The sequence below is a fragment of the Bubalus kerabau genome, chromosome 10 (assembly GCF_029407905.1).
Source record: "Bubalus kerabau isolate K-KA32 ecotype Philippines breed swamp buffalo chromosome 10, PCC_UOA_SB_1v2, whole genome shotgun sequence".
In the NCBI taxonomy this organism is placed as follows: domain Eukaryota; kingdom Metazoa; phylum Chordata; class Mammalia; order Artiodactyla; family Bovidae; genus Bubalus; species Bubalus kerabau.
In genome coordinates, this window is record NC_073633.1 from 89,783,805 (window position 1) to 89,804,732 (window position 20,928).

Here is a 20,928-nt window from a genome sequence, read left to right on the forward strand (position 1 = left end):
AGACCAACACTGGGCAGAAGGCATGCGGCACTACGTTTCAGAAAACCTTCGTTTCAGGGTAGGCACTACCATTTACTACTAGCTGGGCAACCTCTTTGAGCTTGTTTATTCATTTGTAAAATGTAGTTTCATCAACTATCATGTCTAATTCACTAAACTGTTTTGAGTAGCAAGTTAGAAAGTAGGTCAAAACACATCACTAAGTATAAAGCTCTCTATAAATACAAGTAGATGGCTGTGAGATACTAGAAAATATACACTGGTATTTGCCCCTGGTTCCTGGCACAGAGTTCCTGAAATCCTTGAAATTCCCCATGCAACAAGAACACAAAGAGCATCTCTTGTCCTGACATTTGTTCTCTGATCCCATCCCTGACACAAGGCTCTTAAAACCCTTGTAAATTCCTAAGTGCTAAGAACACTAGGAGCATCTTTTGTACAATGATACAATCCTGGGTGGGCTCCTGGTAAGAACTTGTCACCAGAACCACCAAGTCATGATGAGAAGCTTAGGATTTTCAGTCTTATTCCTCCATCCTCTAAAAAGGAAGAGGAGATGGAACTGGAATTAATAATCTATCATGTCTACACGAGGAAGCCACCACAAAATCCTAATAATACAAGGTTCCGAGAGCTTCCAGGTTGGCAAACACATGCACATGAGAAGGTGACATACTCCGATTTCACAGGGACACAAGCTCTTGCCCTTGGGTCACTCCCAGGCTTTGCCGTACGTATGTCTCCATCTGGCTCTTCGTCGGTATCCTTTACCACGTCCTTTAATAAACTGGTAAATGTAACTGTTTCCTTGAGTTCTGTGAGCTGTTCTAGCAAATTAATGAAACCTGAGGAGGAGGTCATGGGAACCTCCAATTTGTAGTCAGAGACAGAAGTTACTACAAGTAACCTGGGGACTGACTACCTGTAATTGGCATCTGAAGTAGGTGGGACCAGTCTTATGAGACTGAATCCTTAAATCTGTGCGGTCTGACACTATCTCCAAGTAGACAGGGTTAGAACTGAGTTAAACTGTAGTGTCTCAGCTGGTGTCAAGGATAATTGCTTGGTGTAGGGGAAAAAAAATCTCTATACATTCGGTGACTAAAAGTAAAGTGTTTTGTGTCAGCAGTAAAGAGATACACAGGACAAAGACTAACAGGAGGCAGATTGAACTGAGTTTTTCTAATACGATGGCTTTAAAAAGAGACCTAACAGGGTGGCCTAAAAACACTTTATATCTTTATGTTCAGTGAGTTCCTCGTAAAATGGTAATACAGATTTATTTAGCTCATGAGTTTCCTCAAATACATTAAAATTTAAGATCCTTTTCAAATGTTAAGGGCCATGTAATTGCTTGCTAATATTAATAAAACATTTGCCAAGTACAGCCAAATACACTAGGAGCTGTATATAGTACTTTCTAAAAAGTTGAGAATATTCTTGGCTTTCTTAAAATAATGAGCAATTTAATGTAGCTAAGTTTAGAAAAAGATATTTCAGAGTCTTAGGTTTTTTTTCCCCGTTTTAAGATGTATGTAATCTTACAATGGGTTAATAACACAGACCTGTAAGACACCCAGGTTTATCTGTTACTCATTAATAAAGCTTCTGAAAGTACTGCTTCCATTAGATGGAGGAACAGGGAGGTCAGGCCCCTGACAGGAACAGGGCAGAGTATTCAGGTCCAGGACAACTAAGGGAAAAGCAGCAGCAGTTCTCCTCATCATCAGGAGAACTAATAATTCATCAGGGCTAATAATTCTTTCACCCATCTGCTGCTGCTAAGTCGCTTCAGTCGTGTCCGACTCTATGCAACCCCACAGATGGCAGCCCACCAGGCTCCCCCGTCCCTGGGATTCTCCAGGCAAGAACACTGGAGTGGGTTGCCATTTCCTTCTCCAATGCGTGAAAGTGAAAAGTGAAAGTGAAGTCGCTCAGTTGCGTCCAACTCTTAGTGAGCCCATGGACTGCAGCCCACCAGGCTCCTCCGTCCATGGGATTTCCCAGGCAAGGGTACTGGAGTGGGGTGCCATTGCCTTCTCCGTTCACGCATCTACTGTTATGCAAATATGTTTGGTGGAAACTCTTGATAACTGTTTGACCATTAAAACATACATAACATGAAGGCTAAGAAAGTATCAAAATTTATGAGGAGTTGCACTAGATAAAAACTCCCTAACATACTGTTCTATGAGATTCTTCATTTTTAGCTTTCATCAAAACACAAATGACTAAGCAAACTCAACAAACCAAATCCCTTTCACCAGACAACTTGTAGATTAGTGTTGAAAGTGAGTTAAATGATGGCAACTTGAAAAGTATAAAAGGCTCCAAATTCAAGAAAAGTTTTCATTTACACGTAAATTTCTGGAAAGATTATGGGTGATGCTTCCCCCCCACCTTGGCTTCCAAACTCTTTGAATGAGTTAACTGTAAATAAAAAAAAAAAATTGTGTGTAAGAATGAACTGCCTGGGAAAAATAAAAAAGAATGAACTGCCTGGCCATAAAAATAATTCTCCCCACAATAACGTAAGAATTCTGCATTGTATCTCTATGAGATGGAGAGGATCACTAAACTTATCTTAGTAACTATTTCATGACATATGAACTCGAATCATTATTGTGTACACCTTAAACATATATTGCTGTATGTCGATTATATCTCAATAAAACTGAAAAATAAAAAGAATTCTAAGGGTCAGTTTGACAGGAAACAACAAAATTCGGTAAAGCAGTTATCCTTCAATTAAAAAATAAGTAAAATTTTTAAAAAAGAAAAAAAGAATTCTAAGGGTCATATTTGTTCACATTATGGGACAGATTAGTATCTTTTAAGAAAATCTCACTAGTATGATTTAAACATCTCTAGATAAATAAAATGTTATTTGAACCACTGGAAAAGATTCTTTAAAGATTTAATAATAAAGTAAATTGACCAGAGACAAAAATGCAAAATTAAATTGCTACCTTTAAAGAAGAAAGGTAGAAAATAAAATGAGTTTTAGGATGCTCTTTATTTACTAACATCTTTATAAGGTTAAATCTCTTAAACTTTGCTTGTAAATAATCTGGAAATAGAGTGATTGTAGAGCAAAGTGATTTAACAATATAGACTCTGAAATCAGATTATCTGGGTTCAAATCTAGACTCTACCACTTATTGTATATGTGAATTCAGGCAGGTCATTTAACCCTCTGTAAACTTCAGTTTTCTCACTGTAAGACAGGAGAAAATAATAATTTCAGGGTTACTGTAAGGATTAAGTGAGATAATTCATAGTTTTCTTTCTCATACCATATTAAATTTGCAATGTAGCAAAATGCAGTAAAAATAGCTAAGAAGCATGGTGTGACCCAGTTCAGTGACATTAAATGCACAATGACCTCATTATACACAGCAATGAATATTGTCACCTGGGAACTGATTCTCACGTGATAGCTATTTTTGTCCTTTAATATGATGCTATAACCTTCTAAAAAAACACACTTTAACATATTTTTTTATAAACCACATTAATATTTTCTACATCCTAGCATTCATACAGAGAAAGCAATGGCACCCCACTCCAGTACTCTTGCCTGGAAAATCCTATGGACGGAGGAGCCTGGTAGGCTGCAGTCCATGGGGTCACTAAGAGTCGGACATGACTGAGCGACTTCACTTTCACTTTTCACTTTCATGCATTGGAGAAGGAAATGGCAACCCACTCCAGTGTTCTTGCCTGGAGAATCCCAGGGACAGGGGAGCCCAGTAGGCTGCCGTCTATGGGGTCGCACAGAGTCGGACATGACTGTAACAACTTAGCAGCAGCAGCATTCATAGATAAGACTGCTTTACCAAAGTAGATACATTAAAAACTGATCACTTAGAAAATACTTAATATTATATTTTAATTGGGTTCATGTGAAATTGCTTTGAGAAATTATATTTGGAAAAGAAAAAATGCTCCACCAAAAAATTCGCTTAACAATCAGGATGCCTATTTATAAGTGTCCAAGTGTCTACAGGATTAATTCTTTCTAGTTATAGATCCCACAGTCTATGGACCTGTTAATGTGACTCACATTCTATGGACCTGTTAATCTGATTCAGGCTCAAAATACCTACTAAAAGTTTTACTGTGACATGTGTGGATACACTACATGACTTTGTATTTCAGACTGACAGCAGGTACTGAATAAACCAGTCAATCTAAAATCCTTCAAAATTGTTTACTTTAGTATAATGGTAGCTTAAACCAGAAGTGAAGTGGAAGTGTTGCTCAGTTGCATCCAACTTTTGGTGACCTCATGCAGCATGCCGGGCTCCTCTGTCCATGGAATTCTCCAGGCAAGAATACTGGAGTGGTTAGCCATTCCCTTCTCCAGGGATCTGCCTGACCCAGGGATCTAACCCAGGTCTCCTGCACTGGAGGCAGATTCTTTACCATCTGAGCCACCAGGGAAGCCCAACTTAAACCAGAACATGTGGAGGGGATAAAAAGAGTTACAACTAAAATACTTAACTGAGAAGGAAATGGAAACTAATCATTTTAAAAAACTGGCCTTCTTAGGGACTTCCTTGGCAGGCCAGCAGTTAAGACTCCAAGCTACCACTGTAGGGGGCACAGGTTTGATCCCTGGTCAGGGAACTAAGTGTGGCATGCCATGTGGTGTGGCCAAAAAGAAAAAAAAAAAATTCTTTAAAGTAACAAAACCACCCAGTGAAAAATTAACTGTGATGGGATTTTTATATTTTATATCACATAAACACATAAACTTTTAGTAATGTACACTGAGTTATAAAAATGACAGTAGTTTTTTTATACTGTCTCAGTCTGAATTATTTTGTGGCACTTACTCAAAACTAAACAATACAGGTTCGATGCAGGACACAGGATGCTTGGGGCTGGTGCACTGGGATGACCCAGAGGGATGGTATGGGGAAGGAGGTGGGATGGGGGTTCAGGATGGGGAACACGTGTACACCCATGGCGGATTCATGTTTGATATATGGCAAAACCAATACAATATTGTAAAGTAATTAGCCTCCAATTAAAATAAATAAATTTAAATTAAAAAAAAACTAAACAATAAGCTTAGACACAAAAATGTTAGAAATGTATTTATCTATTTTTGTATTGTCACCCTACACATTATAAGGAAATCTGAACACTGAACAATCATTCTTTAAAAAGCACCTACATGGGACTTCCCCCGCAGCCCAGTGGTTAAGCCTCTATGTTTCCACTGCAGAGGGCCCAGGTTCAATCCCTGCCCAGGGAATGAATTTCCCACATACTGCTGGGTGCAGCCAAAAAGAAAAAAATTGAAAAAATATTAAAAAAAAAAAACTAAAAACTAAAAAGCACCTACATAAAGAATATTACACATATGACATACATTTGATAGACTACTAATTAAGATAGTTTTTCTTAAGTTACCATCCCAGGTTAAAAACCACAGGATTCCCAAAGATAAGTTCACATACTTTACTTACTTCACCTGAAATTTAACTTAAATTGAAAAAAAGTAATAGCAATAAATGTAAAATTTAGGATACATTTAATTTTCACTTGAATTTAGTATTTCTTCCTACTTTTCTGTCAATATTGAGCACTAAGTAAAGCCTACTTGTTCAAAAATATTCTATTATGAACAATTTTGCTAAATCAAATTATTTAAACACCTAGTTTTGAGGAAGCAATTCTTTTTTAACCTACTTGATTTATTTATTGGACTTTCCTAGGAATTATCAGATTTAGTATCAACAAACACACAGGTATATCAATAGACAGCAGCTTCCAGATTCATTAATTTCCATATTCCATCAAATCAATTCCTGTATTATAAAGAAACCAAAGCTGTACTTCTTTCTAAAAAATACATTAATGCTATACTAGGGGTGTAACTCCTTATAAAGCAAGGCACAAATGTGGCATCAAACTTACTTTTCCAAAGAAGCCTTTGAAGAACTTCCTTTCCTGGAGGAACAGGGGGACAAGTCGAGCGCTATTATTGTATGGGCTTAATGTCCCAGGGTTTCACAGCAATAAGCACACACAGAGGGTAGGTGAAGGGCAAAGTAGGAGAAGGGGAGGAAGTGAGAATTTTAAAGAGTTATCCATACCAGGAGTGACAGGGAAAAATGAAGGGTGCATGAAAATGCAGGGAAACATACTGTACGGCCTAAGAATCCACAGAAAGAGAAGATATCAGAACCTGTATTCATGCAGAGCAACTAGTTACTTTAGCATTCTCTTTTGATGTTTAAAACAGATTATTCAAATTTGGCAGCAGAGAAAAAGATTATGACATACTGATTTGGTGAGATTTGCATTAAAACTTTCATAATAGTAAGTGGTAAATATATTGGTAGATATACATTTTTCAATTTAAAATCAGTGGTTGAATATGTGGAAGTCACCAATTAAAAAACCAGTCCACACTCAAATGATCACACAGTAACATTAAAAAATGCTACACTTAAATTATAAGTGTGCAGCGAGGATCCTTGTTAAGACTTTCTTTTTGAGTTAAAGATGTCACTTAGAGAATTCTTACTAATACATTAGGACTGATTTATATGTATGTATGTGCTGATCAATTCCACAGCAATCATAGGGAATTAACAGATATTTTCGATTTCAAACACGGAATAAATCATCTATAAAGAACACAAGGCCAATGCTTTCATTGGAGTTGAGAAAATGAATATATTTGAGAACCAAACCACATCTGTGAGCCACAGCTGAAATCTGAGGAATATGGTTGTATTTTCTTTTAAAATTCTATTTTAGAATAAAGTAATTTGCAGTGACAGTTATAAGTATATGTAGGTAAAAAAGAGACAAGTGTCTGTGATCCCAGCACAATTTTTTAAGCATATACAAATTTTGAAAACTGGCCACCATGTAAAGTCTGAAAAATTTATGCAAAGTAGATGAGTTCTAGTTCACCCAAGCTAGCTTAATGTTAACATTTCTTAGTTTTGGCTGAACTATACTTTAAGCCTTTGCCTTTTATAAACTGTTATTAACAGTGAACAAATGCCTAGAAAAAGACAACTATACAGAAATTTGACTCTCTTAGATGATTTATCTAAGAGGATGGTATGGCTAGATAGCATCACCAACTCAATGGACATGAATCTGAGCAAACTCGGGAGATCGTGGAAGACAGAGGTGCCTAACTGAACAACAGATAATTTATAAATTCATTCAATATTCTCAAACACTAAATAGTTTGTTTTTTCTCTAGGTTTTGAAAAACACAAACAGCATCAAATATTTCCACAAAATGTTTTCAATTTAAGCTAGAAATATAATAAGGAAAGTGAGTAGTTACATAGTAAGACTAAGCTTATTTCTGCTGCCAAGTTTGGGGACTCTAGCTTTGTTAGACTTTTAGGTAACCACCAGCTTTTAAAAGGTGCAGGCCATGTTAAAAGATTCACCATTCTTTAAGGACAGGAAGGTACCAGAAGAAGATTCATTAATATTTAATTTAGCTCCCAGAAAAGCTCCTGTTAAACATGGAGTTTGCCTTCTTTTTATAAAAGACCTCAGATGTTAATGAAAAAAGATGACGTGCAAAATGCATCAAGACAGTTATTAGATTAGAGAATAAAACTAATTTAAAAAACAATTATGATTCTTTTACCTGCTAAAACAAGAACATATATTAAAACAAATATATCAAATAGTGAATAAAAAACCACCATATTAGAAACTGGTAGTGTAATGAAACTAGTCTAAAACCAAGACAGAGTGCGAAAGACATTTACAGAGACAATGGGAAGAAAAGACATTTTAAAAGGTCCTCTTGCACCAGTATCAAGCAAGATAACCAAAGGCCCCAAATGCTTTTTATAAAATCGGTACTCCTCACTCTGCAACCATGTCATCAAGGCACTGAAACTGGGCAACAGTCGTTTCTGTCATTTATCTTATACAACCTATACCCCTAAGTGGCTAAGTAAATTATGCCACAAAGTAAATGAATTGAAAACACTGTACCTAACTTTATGAATATAATGTAAAAAAAAAATTAAACATATCTACGCTCTGAGAAGTATTTGTTTAATTATAGTATCTTTTCCTTTGAGAATATTAAGTATGTTGATAAATTCTAATTGAAGTTAAAGTAATCCTAAATTTTAACGAATCACTTGGAAGGAAAATAAAAAAACTGTACTTGCAAATTATCCTGCTACTTCAATCTCTCACAATTAAAAAACACTAGAACATTACATTTTTAGTTCAACAATCATTTGAGTGATAGGTTTAAGATGTTTGTTTTCCTATTTAACTGGTACATTTGAGCTACATAATTCTTTATATTTTAAAACTTTTTGGCATTCAAACTTGTTCCAGATATACTATTTCTTCTTCAGTCTGTAGGTCTGTACATTTTTATGTTTGCTTCCATTTATTTGAAACTCTAAGAGGAGTATTTATCATCTATGAAAATAAACACATTTCCCAGACACAGCTTTTGGCACAATATAAGCATCTGGCACAGTAGATTACAGATGTTTGTTAGATAAATGTTTGGTAAAAGGAGGAAAAAAGGCATCTAGAAATTTGTGTAGTAAAAATATGAAAAGACAAAAATCATGTATTTTTGCAGACTAACATGATATGATCTGAGGATGAACAACATCTGAAGACTTCCAACTTTCTGCAACCGTTTCCATATAGCATTAGACAGGGTTTTAGTAGAAGGGGAAGTTTCATTGAGTATTAACAAATGGGAAACTGACACAGAGAGCTCAGCCTGGTGCTCTGTGACAACCTAGAGCGTTCAAGGAAGAGGGGATATATATATATTTATGGCTGATTCACGTTCCTATACAGAAGAAACCAACACAACTTTGTAAAGCAATCATCCTTCAATTAAAAATCTTTAAAAGTGTTCTTAATCTTATTCTCTTAGTGAACTTAGAATTATTTTGTTAAATAAGAGACTGAATTTAAGTTTCTTTGAAAACTGTATTATCTGCGGCTGCATTTAACTCGGGAACATATTTAGGTGGACATGGCAAGTCTATAAAACCAGGAAGTTCCTTTAACATTAATGATGATTAAATGAAGAGCACAGATAAGACTAAGAAGGTATTCAAACATTTAAGAATTTAAATAACAAAAATCTGAGGTAAAGGGTATGTATGTGTATCTGTATATTGTTCTGGGTTATCCTTTTTTTTTTAAAGTTTTTTGCATACCATAATCAGTTATTTTTCTCCTCCTTTCCTTTCTATAATAGATTCAGACATTTGCTGGAAAACACAATCCACTTTGACGAGTTGGTTGCTTCCTTGATTTCATATCTTTTATACTGAGCAATTATATATAAGAGGTCAAAATACACCAAGAAATGGAAAAGTTTTGATTAAGCAAATTGAGGGGGAAAAAAAAGCACTCATTCATTAGTAGCCAAACTTGTGGCAGCCTAGCATACCAGCAAACCCAAAGCAACAAGTATTTAATGCTGCTGGGGCAAGGGCATGCAGAAGTAATGCTTAAAGCTTTCACAGCAAAGGCAGGAAAGGCCACACATTGGAGAAAAGGAAGGTTGTAAAAAGGGCTGTCAGAATCCAAGAAACATTCTTCAAACCTATCCAAACTTCAAACCTATTAACACCTTAATCTGAACCTTTATGAACTCTGAACTCCTTTTATTAAACACACAGGCATATGCCTGGGATGTATTCTATGGCGTAATAGGCAAAATAGACATTATTGATCCTTGAAAAGGACTCTCCACTTCAAATATGCTGAAGTTTGTGCAAAAGGCAGGGAAATATTTAATGTTAGAGGAGTACAGAGAAGGAAACTGGGGGATAGCAGTAATGATAGTAAGTCTCCCCAAAATAAACCTCACCGGCCATTAACAGATATCTCTATTTTATACTTTTTTTTTTCCTGGAAAGCTGTTTCCTACAGATTTAAAATTACTAATTTATAACCCAGTTATCACAGTTAGGTTAAGTGACTGAAATAGTTTTACCCTGGTTTTAGAATACTAGTTATCTATAAGAGTTCATACCACTAGTTTAACATGGGTTCTGAATTAAAACTATCTTTTAGATAATGTCTGGCCTACACTGAAGCAGCTGGTCATTAAAACTTACATCTTTGGATGGACAACGTGAAATGCTCTTTATTAATGAGCACACATCTTTTGCCTTAAAAGAAACACTGTTCTTACTGGACAATGAATCACTGAAATTTACTGAGCAAAATCTTTTGAGAAAGTGTTTATAGCATACAGATCAACACTGGCAACCATCAAATACATACAGCTTTCAGTCTTTTTACAGCATCTTCACAGATGTGCATTCCTCTTGATTCATCAACTTCTACATGCCCAAGGTACTGTAGAAAGAAGAGAAGAGTTAGGGATATTGCTGTGTTTACTGAGTAGCTACTATATGGTAGGCATTATGTGGTAGAAAATTGAATAATAAAATTCCACTCAAGAAACTCATAGCATTACACAACAGTTAAGATAATGTGACTTTACTTATCCTCGGTGTCCTCATATGAATGAGATTTAGAATAAAGGTCTCAAAGAGTTGTTAAAGGGGAGTAGGTGAAAAAGAACATGATAAGGAAAGGTAAATGTCAGGTTAACATTCAGGTAAATGTTACCTGAATCTAGTGAATCTGAGGCATAAAAGCTTGTGCTAGACACTGTTTATCTCTAGACATAAAAAATAATCCTAAAACAAAGCATGTGTGTGTGTATATACTGAAAAGGTACAAAGGAAAACAACAGCTATTCAAGGCCTGAAGAGATCACATACTCTTTTTATGGGAAGCACATAAGAAGAGGGCTGAAAACTAAAATTTTAAGACAATACATTTGAGTTTTAAAATATGTCAGAATCCAAGAAACATTCTTCAAACCTATCCAAACTTCAAACCTATTAACACCTTAATCTGAACCTTTATGAACTCTGAACTCCTTTTATTAAACACACAGGCATATGCCTGGGATGTATTCTTGAAGAATACATATGTATACTTGAAGAAGCCATATGGGAAAGGCTGGAAAACTATTTTAGGCAGGGAGAATTTAACAAAAGCTATAGGTGTGGAATAGAATAATAATACATCAGCAAGTATTCCTCATCTGGCAAGAATATGAGGTATATGCAGCTATGAAACTTGAATACTGAAATGAGTCTGTACTGAACCCCAGAGACAATGGAGAGCTAAAAAGTGCTTTTTTTTTTTGCAAGGTAGTATTATTATTCAAATTGTATCTTAGTATGGGAATAGTCTTGGGTTAAAAAGTACAATGGATGATGGCAATATCTCAAGTGCTCTTTTAAAAGGAGATTTAGAGTCTGGTTCTGGTAAGATGGGAGTAGACATGTCTTACCCTGTCCTGGCTTCCCAGGTGGCACTAGTGGTAAAGAACCCTCTGTCAATGAAGGAGAGACTTCATTGTCAATCCCTGAGTTGGGAAGATCCCCTGGAGAAGGAAATGGAAGCCCACTCCAGTATTCTTGCCTGGAGAATCCCATGGATAGAGGAGCCTGGTGGGCTACAGTCTATAGGGCTGCACAGAGTTGGACACGACTAAAGTGACTTAGCAGAGCATGGCATCCTGTCCAATGCTCTGAATGAAATCATAAAACCAGAATAGAATGCACGGAGCACCTATCTGAGATCTCGTAAAGAGTGTACGATAAATCAGAGAACATCAGAATTCAAGGTATTTCTGAACTGGCAGAGAGTTTACCTTCCATGCCCCTCCTCTCTCCTTTGGTCCCTCCAGCTTGAACTTAACACTGCCAGATATACAAAAGGGAGAGCTATGGCACAGTCAGAACTCTGGGAAAAGCACTCTATCTCTGGCTCAAGGACCAGGTATGCGAATACCTTATCCTCAAAAAGTACAGGGATCCCCATCCCTTTATTTATTTATTTTTGTTCTTTCACACCCCAATCCTCAGGAAACCCTCTGGTGGTGTCAGTGGGAGCAGCAAGGGAAACCTGCAAGAGCCACGCACCTCTCACAGACTGTGCTTCTAGAAAGGTGGCGTCAACACCCCCAATCCTGACTTCTGCTTTCTTACGCTCTCCCTGAATCTCCCACCATTTGGCCCTGGATGAAGGTGAAACAGTAGCAATTCATGGGCACAATAACTAGTGCCCTAGGGAACACATGCATAGAGAGTTTAAGTAACTTGCTCAAAACCATTCAGCCAGTGAATGCTCAGACCCAAGCAGCCTGACCCACAATAGTCTTACAATGCTCATATATTGAATTTTTCATTTTTACTCCCATCTTTCCAATACTGACTGAATGCATAAAACCTACATAATTAAAATCAATTTAGGAAACTGCTAGACTTTAGGTAACAAAATACCTGAGGTATCAATATAAAGATCATAAACTAAGGGCAAAATACTTAAATATCTAAATAATTGTAACTGCTGTAATTTTGAATAAACATAAAACAGCAAGATTCACTTTTAAGTGAATCAAATAATATATTCAGTTATATATATTTTACATATTCCTCAGATTCTTTTTTATTATAGGTTATTACAAGATATTGAATATAGCTCCCTGTGCTATAAGTAGGTCCTTATTGGTTATCTATTTCATATACAGTAGTGTGCATCTGTTAGTCCAACTCCTGATTTATCCCTTCCCTCCCCTTTCCCATTTAGTAACTGTAAGTACATTTTTTACATCTGTTGAGTTTGTTTCTGTTTTGCAAGTTCATTTGTATCATTTTTTTTAGATTCCACATATAAGAGACATCATACATTTGTCTTTCCCTACTCTGACTACTTCACTTAGTATAATAATCTCTAGGTCCACTCATGTTGCTGCAAATGACATTATTTCATTCTTTCTTATGGCTGAGTGATATTCCATCGTGTGTGTGTACATATACCACATCTCCTTTATCCACTCATCTGTTGATGGATACTTAGGTTGCTTCCATGTCTTGACTATTGTAAACAGAGCTGCTATGAACATTGGTGCATGTATCTTTTGTGTGTATGTGTGTGCATGTTTATGTTTTGGCTGCACCACACAGCTTGTGGGATCTTCGTTCCTCAACCAGGGATGGAACTAAGTGGAAGCGTGCAGTCTTAACCACTGGACTGCCATAGAAGTACCTGCATATATCTTTTGGAATTATAATTTTCCTCAGATATAAGCCCAGGAGTGTGATCACTGGATCATATGGTAATTCTATTTTTAGTTTTAGTTTTTTTTTTTTTTTAAGGAAACTCCATACTGTTTTCCATTGTGGCTGTACCAATTTATATTACCACCAATAGTGTAGGAGGATTCCCTTTTCTCCAAACCCTTGTCAGCATTTATTATTTGTAGGCTTTTTGATTAATGGCCCTTCTGACTGCTGTGAAGGGATACCTCTTTGTAATTCTGATTTGCATTTCTCTAATAATCAGCAATGTTAAGCATCTTTTAATGTGCCTGTTGGCCATCTGTATGTCTTCTTTGAAGTAATGTCTATTTAGGTCTTCTAGTCACCCTTTGACTGGGTTGTTTGTTTTTTGATATTACACTGTATGAAATGCTTATATATTGTGGAAATTAAGCCCCCATTGGTCATATCATTTGCAAGTATTTTCTGCCAGTCCACAGGTTGTCTTTTGTCTATGGCCTCCTTAGCTGTACAAAAGTTTCTAAGTTTGATTAAGTCCCATTTGTTTACTTTTGTTTTTATTTCTTTTGCACTGGGAGACTGATCTAAGAGAATATCGCTAGGATTTACGTCAGAGAATGTTTTGTCTATGTTCTCTTCTAGGAGTTTTATGGTTCTCATGTCTAATATTTAAGTCTTTAGGACATTTTGAGTTTGAGTTATTTTTGTGTGTGGTGTGAGGGAGTGTTTTAACTTCACTGATTTATATGTGGCTGTCCAGCTTTCCTAACACCACTTCCTGAAAAGACTGTCTTTTCTCCAATGTATATTCTTGCCTCCTTTGTCAAAGATTAATTGACCATAGGTGTACGCGTTTATTTCTGGGTTCACTATTCTGTTCCACTGATCCATATGTCTGATTTTATGCCAATACCATGTTGTTTTAACTACTGTTCAACAACTATTACTACTGTAGCTTTGTAGTATTGCCTGAAGTTGGGAGGGGGATCATGGTTAATGCCTCCAGCTTTGTTCTTTCCTCAGGATTGCCTTGGCAATTCTGGGTCTTCTCTGGTTCCACATAAGTTTTAGGAGTATGTGTTCCACTTCTGTTAAAAATGTCATAGGTAATTTGATAGGAATTGCATCAAAATTTGTAGATTGCTTTGGGTAGTATGACCATTTTAACAATATTAATTCTTCCAACCCAAGAGCATGGGATATCATTTTATTTCTTGGAACTGTCTTCAATTTCCTTTATCAATGTTTTACCGTTCTCAGCATGTAAGTCTTTCACCTCTTTGGTCAGGTTTACTCCCAGGTATTTTATCTTTTTTGATGCAATTTTAAGCAGGATTTTTTTTTTTTTTAACTTGTTCTTTCTGCTATGTCACTGTTAGTGTAAAGAAATGGAACAGATTTCTGTATGTTAATATTGCATCCTGCACCTTGCTGAACTCATTTATCAGTTCTAAAAGTTTCTGTGTGGACTTTTTAGGGTTTTCTGTATAAAGCATCATGTCATCTGCATATGATGACTATTAATCTCTTCCCTTCCAATTTGGAGAAATGAATAGAGAATTTCAAAGTGTTTCCAAAAGATTTTATTCTATCATCTTGATCAACTCAACTGGTCACATACAGGTATTTATGACAAGGGGGCAGGGAGAGGGGGAAAGGAGGGAAGACTTGATGAAAAGACTTGGTAAAAAGAAGAAAATAAAAGTATCTCACATGGACTGACTCAGTCACATAATCTATTTTAGAAATGTGGAGATGGAAATCAGCCTTCTGTCTATTAGAAAAACATGCCAATTGAAAAAAACATTATTAAAAATGTCTCTTTTCCTCTCTGAGACACTACCTCACCAAAGAACTGCAGCTGATTTATGCTTTAATGGCTAAAATATTTGACACTGAGACTTCTTTTGTCTGTATGCCTTTTCCAAACTCCCTCTGAGTCAGGGACTTTTATTCACAAAAATGTAGCTTAGAAAAACTAGTATGTAGAATTTCATTCTTGGATGAATTATGTCATTTTTCATTTTCTTGAAAAAAAAAAAAAAATTTAAAAGTAGATTATCCCTCTGATACTGTTATCCATGAGAAGAACTGCAGAGCTCTGATGTGAGAGACTGCATAGTCAGCAGTTCTCAACATTAACAAACAGTGACAGTCATTAATTTATAAGAAGCTATAAGGCACATTATCACATACACATAGCCTATGTTATAGGCAAATACAGGATGCAGATGTGCACAACATACATCAAACCTTGTTTAGGGGCTTTAATCAAAAAGTAGCAGCTAAATTAAAATGGACTATTTTTTATGTATAAATTTGGAGCACAATTACATTTGAACAATTCATCTAAACTAAGTATATATTGGAATTCCCCAGCAGACCAGTGGTTAGGACTCCATGCTTTTACTGCTGAGCTGGGGTTCAATCCCCAGTCACAGAACTAAGATCCTACAAGTCACTCAGCACAACCAAAAAAAAAAAAACTAAACTAAGCATATGGGTTAAATCTAATCACTTAAATTTAAAGCTTAAAATAGATTAAAATGACTGAACATTAAGTTTTACAGTGTGAAGCAGATTTGAAATGAAACACTGAGTATGCAGAAGACTGTCACACTCAAGCTGTAAAATTGTAAGCAACAGAAAATATTTCATCTCCTGGGATAAAGAGAATTTTTACAGCTAAGAGAAGTTGGTATGACCAATGCATAAGTCCTCAGGCACCAAACATCTATCAAAAACTTGACTCCTTTTCAAGAGAAGATATTTAACTTGCAGTGTTTTAAAGAAAAATCAATTAAGGAAAACACCCAAGAAATTCAGATTAAAAACTTCAACATTCAGTTGTTATCTAACCAATAACACCAAGAGCAGCAGCAAATATTTATTGTGTACTCACTATGTGCTTGGAGAAGGCAATGGCACCCCACTCCAAGTACTCTTGTCTGGAAAATCCCATGGACGGAGGAGCCTGGTAGGCTGCAGTCTATGGGGTCGCTAAGAGTTGGACACGACTGAGCGACTTCACTTTCACTTTTCACTTTCATGCATTGGAGAAGGAAATGGCAACCCACTCCAGTGTTCTTGCCTGGAGAATCCCAGGGACGGGAAGCCTGGTGGACGCCCTCTATGGGGTAGCACAGAGTCAGACACGACTGAAGCGACTTAGCAGCAGCAGCAGCACTATGTGCTAGTGGTGTGTTTTTCATATAATGTATCTACTCATTTAATTTTCACGTGTGCTAAGTCACTTCAGTCCTGTCCGACTCTTTATTACCCCATGGACTGTATCCCATCAGGCTCCTCTGTCCATGGGATTCTCCGGCAAGAATACCAGAGTGGATTGCTGTGACCTCCTTCAGGGGATCTTCCCGACCCAGGGATTGAACCCACGTCTCTTACATCTCCTGCATTGGCAGGCGGGTTCTTTACCATGAGCACTACCTGGGAAGCCCTAACTTAATTTTCATAACCTACACTAATTCAAGTTCTCATTTTATAGATGAAAAAACTGAGGCACAGAGAGGTTAAGTAATTTCTTTTTAAATTTTTTTATTGACATATAGTTGATTTAAACTGTTTCAGGTGCAGTACAAAGTGATTCAATTTACACACACACACACATACATATGGGGGCTTCCTGGCCTCCCAGCTTCCCAGGTGCCACTAATGGTAAAGAATCTGCCTGCCAATGCAGGTTAGATGTAAGAGATGCCGGTTTGCTCCCTGGGTCAGCAAGATCCCCTGGAAGAGGGCATGGCAACCTACTCTAGTATTCTTGCCTGGAGAAGCCCATAGAGCCTGGCGGGCTGCAGTCCATGGGGTCACACAGAGTCGGACACAACTGAAGTGACTTAGTGCGTGCACGTGCACGCATACACATCACACACAGACTCTTTTTCAGATTCTTCTCCTTCATAGGTTATTACAAAATACTTAGTATAGTTCTCTGTGCTATACAGCAGGTGCTTGTTGGTTAACTTTATATTAATATATAGTAGTGTATATATGTCAATCCCAAACTCCTAATTTATCCTGGACCCACTTTCCCCTTTGGTAACTGTAAATTTGTTACCTATATCTGTGCTTCTACTTCTGTTTGATACATAAGTTCATTAAAAAAAAATTTTTTTTTTAAAGATTCCATATATAAGCAATATAATGTTATTTGTCTTTTTCTTTCTGGCTTACTTTACTTAGTGTGATAATCTCCAGGTCCATCCATGTTGCTGCCAATGGCTTTATTTCATTCTTTCTTTATTTATGGCTGTGCTGGGTCTTCATTGCTGTGCACGGGCTTTCTCCAGTTGCAGTGAGTGGGTGCTACTCTTCATTGAAGTGCAAGGGCTTCTCTTGCTGCGGAACACAGGCTCCACGCTTGCAGGCTTCAGATGTTACAGCACATAGGCTTCAGAAGTTGTGGCATACAGGCTGAGTTGCTCCAAGGCATTTGGGCTCTTCCTGGATCAGGGATTGAACCTGTGCCTCCTACACTGGCAGGCGGATTCTCATCCATTGTGTCAACAGATAATTTCTCTTTCTTTCTTTCTTTCTTTCTTTTTAATTCGGCTGCACCAGGTCTTACTTGCAGCACATGAACTCTTATTTGTGGCACGTGGGATCTAGTTCCTTGACAAGGGATCAAACCTAGGCCCCTTGCATTGGGAATGTGGAGTCTTAGCCAATGGGCCAACCAGGGAAGTCCCTATTTCATTCTTTTTTATGGCTAATATTCCATTGTATATACATACCACATCTTCTTTATCCATTCATCAAAGGGTAAGTAATTTTTAAGAGAGATCACACAATTAATAATAACTGGCATAGATCAAACACAAATTCAGGTAGTTTGGCTTAAAAATGTACACTTTTACAAAAGCCTAGATGCCTCTCCAGGATTTTATAACAGAGCCACTGAAGCACAGGAAGCAGGAAAGTGACATAACTATATTTACAATTTAGAAAGATCACTGCTGCTGCTGCTAAGTCGCTTCAGTCGTGTCCGACTCTGTGCGACCCCATAGACGGCAGCCCACCAGGCTCCCCCATCCCTACTATGCACGAAGACAATAGTTTGGAAGGAAAACAAGATCAAAAGCAAAAAAAAAAAAAAAAAAAAAAAAGGTCAAGAGCTCTTATAATGGTCTGAGGGAGAAAACAAAGATGAGGACTTGATTAAAGCAGTGGCAGCAGGAAAAAATAACACAAAATGAGAGGACAGTGAAGATCATATACGATAGAGTGACTGTGGCTGACATTGTTAGTTGCTTACATGACAGTCATCCTTTCAACTGGTTTCCCTGCAAGAAGAGCTTGCCTCCTTGGTACAGGCTGAAAACACCAAGTATTTGTTTTCTTGACTTTCAACTATAGATTTGACTTGATTCCATCTTAGCCAATGGAAAGTAATGGGAAGTCTCCATGTATCTGTCTGTAAAGAGCCGTCCCATTCTGATACAAAATGCATTTGTTCCCTTGGTCTTTACCGTTTGATAATAATGAGCGAGGACATAATTCTGTTTATTAACAGTATCTTTTTTTAATTAGCAGATAGAATTGTAAGACAAGCTTTGAAACCTACTTTAATTACTGTTCTAATATTATTACACTTCATAGGCACTAGTATATTTAAAAACACATGGCAGAGATCAAACCAGCTGGAGCTTCATTTGACTAATGTCTAGTAACTGCATTTCTATTTTGAGTAATTGCATAGTCTGTATTGCTTGTTCTCTAGAGTAGCTATGCCAGTCTTCAAAATCTAATTCTATAATCTCTCTCTCCGCTGTTCTACACATGCCTTCACTTTTTATTTCTTTGAGAAAATATATCTTTAGAATAGAATCTCATCAATTTCAGGCCACCAACACCATAAATTAAAGTGCATTTGCCCTGTTTTCCACCTTTGCTACTATTAAAATAGAAGCAGCATCCTTCCTCCACTCTAGAACTAATCCACTCTCTCCATGCTTCTTTGTGGAGACCTTTATGCTCAGGTCTCTACTATTTTAAAAACAAAATTCAACACGAAATCAAGCCACTGGTGATTTACACACTTTAAATCAGTAAACTTCACTTTATGCAAATTATATCTAATAAATCTGTTTTTAAAAAATCAAAACAAAATATACACATAGTTTTTCAACTTAACACTCCTTTTGTTACTCTGCCTTTCTAGTCTCCTTTGAAGACACATTTCCTGAAAAACAAAATTTAACTGCCTTACTGAGGTATAACTGACATACAACAAAATACACACTTTCAAAGTACATAATCTGCTGAGTTTTTTAATCAAATATATAACTGAGAAACCATCATCACAATCAGCCATTATCACCAAAAGTTTTCTTCTACCTCTTGCAATACTTCCCCCCCTTGAACCCTTCTCCCATCACATAACCTTGTCTGACAAACTTCTGGGATTAGTAATCTCTAGATTTGTTATCTCCTTATTTTGCATCCGTCCACTCAACATAGATTCCATCCCCATGACTCCACTCTAAATCACCAACACCTTCAAATATTTAATCTAATGAAGTTTCATTTCTTACTTGATTTCTTTACAGCATTTGACCAATTTTTCTTACTTGAAAATCTTGGTGTCTGAGACTACATTATCCTGGTTTCTCGTCTCTCTGGCTACTCATTCTTATTTTCCTTTGAAGATACTCATTTATACTGCCTGTCCTTTCTATATTTGTCCCAGGCCACCTTCTCTTCTCACTTAGGCAATCTCACTGACACATGATTCTAATGATGATTTATATATAGCTATATATATATTATTTGAGGATTCCATATTTCCAAACTCACCTACTCACTAAAATTTGTAACCTCAAAATCAAAGCTCATGGTGCTTTTGGTCAGTGGGGATATGCACGTGCAACTCTCATATGTACCTCAAAAGCAACTCATCTCTATCCCCAAATATGGTCTCCCTCAGTGAGCATGCCCATCACCCTACTAGCTGCCTACATGGGAAACTTTTCATACTAATCCAATACTAGTTTAGAATTCATGGTTTCTAAGGCAAGCCCAGATATCATTTGCCCAGTATGATTGAGAAAATGCATCTATCTCTAGGTTATAGGGGAAAAAATTTCAGGTTTTGATTCTACCCTAGGTCACCTGCATGTAAGTGTGTGGGATAGGGTGGGATGGGATGGGTTGGTAGGAAGGCAGGTAAGGGAGGCACACACAGCAGAGAAGATGAACATCTTGAAAGGATTTCAAAAGACCATTTGGAAAAGACCAAACAAAAACACTCTAAATAAGCTGCCCTAGATATTGTGTGTGCATGTTAAGTTGCTTCAGTCGTGTAAGACTCTCTGTGACCTTAAGGACCGTAACCTGCCAGGCTCCTCTGTCCATGGGATTTCCCAGGCAAGAATACTGGAGAAGGTTGCCATTTCCTCCTCCAGGGGGTCTTCCCAACCCAAGGATTGAACCCACGTCTCTTATGTCTCCTGCACTGGCAGTCAGGTTATTTACCACTAGTGCCGCTTGGGAAGTCCTTCTAAGATATAAATTTTATATCTTCTGTGCTTACCTCTAAAATACATCCCAACCAGCAATTTCTTACCACAAATGAGAACTACACAAAGATACTGAGCCTATTTATCTTACATAAAATACTTTAAAGCTAATGTATTTTGTAGCCAATTAAAAGTGCTTCAATTAACTTTACTATAATTATTTTAACTGCTCAGAATCCTATGAATGAGGTTTAAAATATATATATATGTGCTAATTATAAATATGATACATATTCATGATAAAA

At 36.9% G+C, this 20,928-nt stretch overlaps 1 protein-coding gene across 14 annotated transcripts in view; it reads right to left on the bottom strand.

Moving 5' to 3' along the window:
- Positions 1-20,928, bottom strand: part of NUMB (NUMB endocytic adaptor protein) — a 163,712-nt gene that overhangs the window by 29,619 nt on the left and 113,165 nt on the right. For 12 of the 14 annotated variants that reach the window (XM_055538586.1, XM_055538582.1, XM_055538592.1 and 9 more), the window contains 2 exons: positions 10,285-10,359; positions 5,932-5,964 (listed from right to left, as the gene is read on the bottom strand). In XM_055538586.1, the coding sequence (XP_055394561.1) occupies positions 5,932-5,964; positions 10,285-10,359 (108 nt within the window). The remainder of the gene's footprint in view (positions 1-5,931; positions 5,965-10,284; positions 10,360-20,928) is intronic. The other 2 variants (XM_055538595.1, XM_055538594.1) reach the window with 1 other exon arrangement.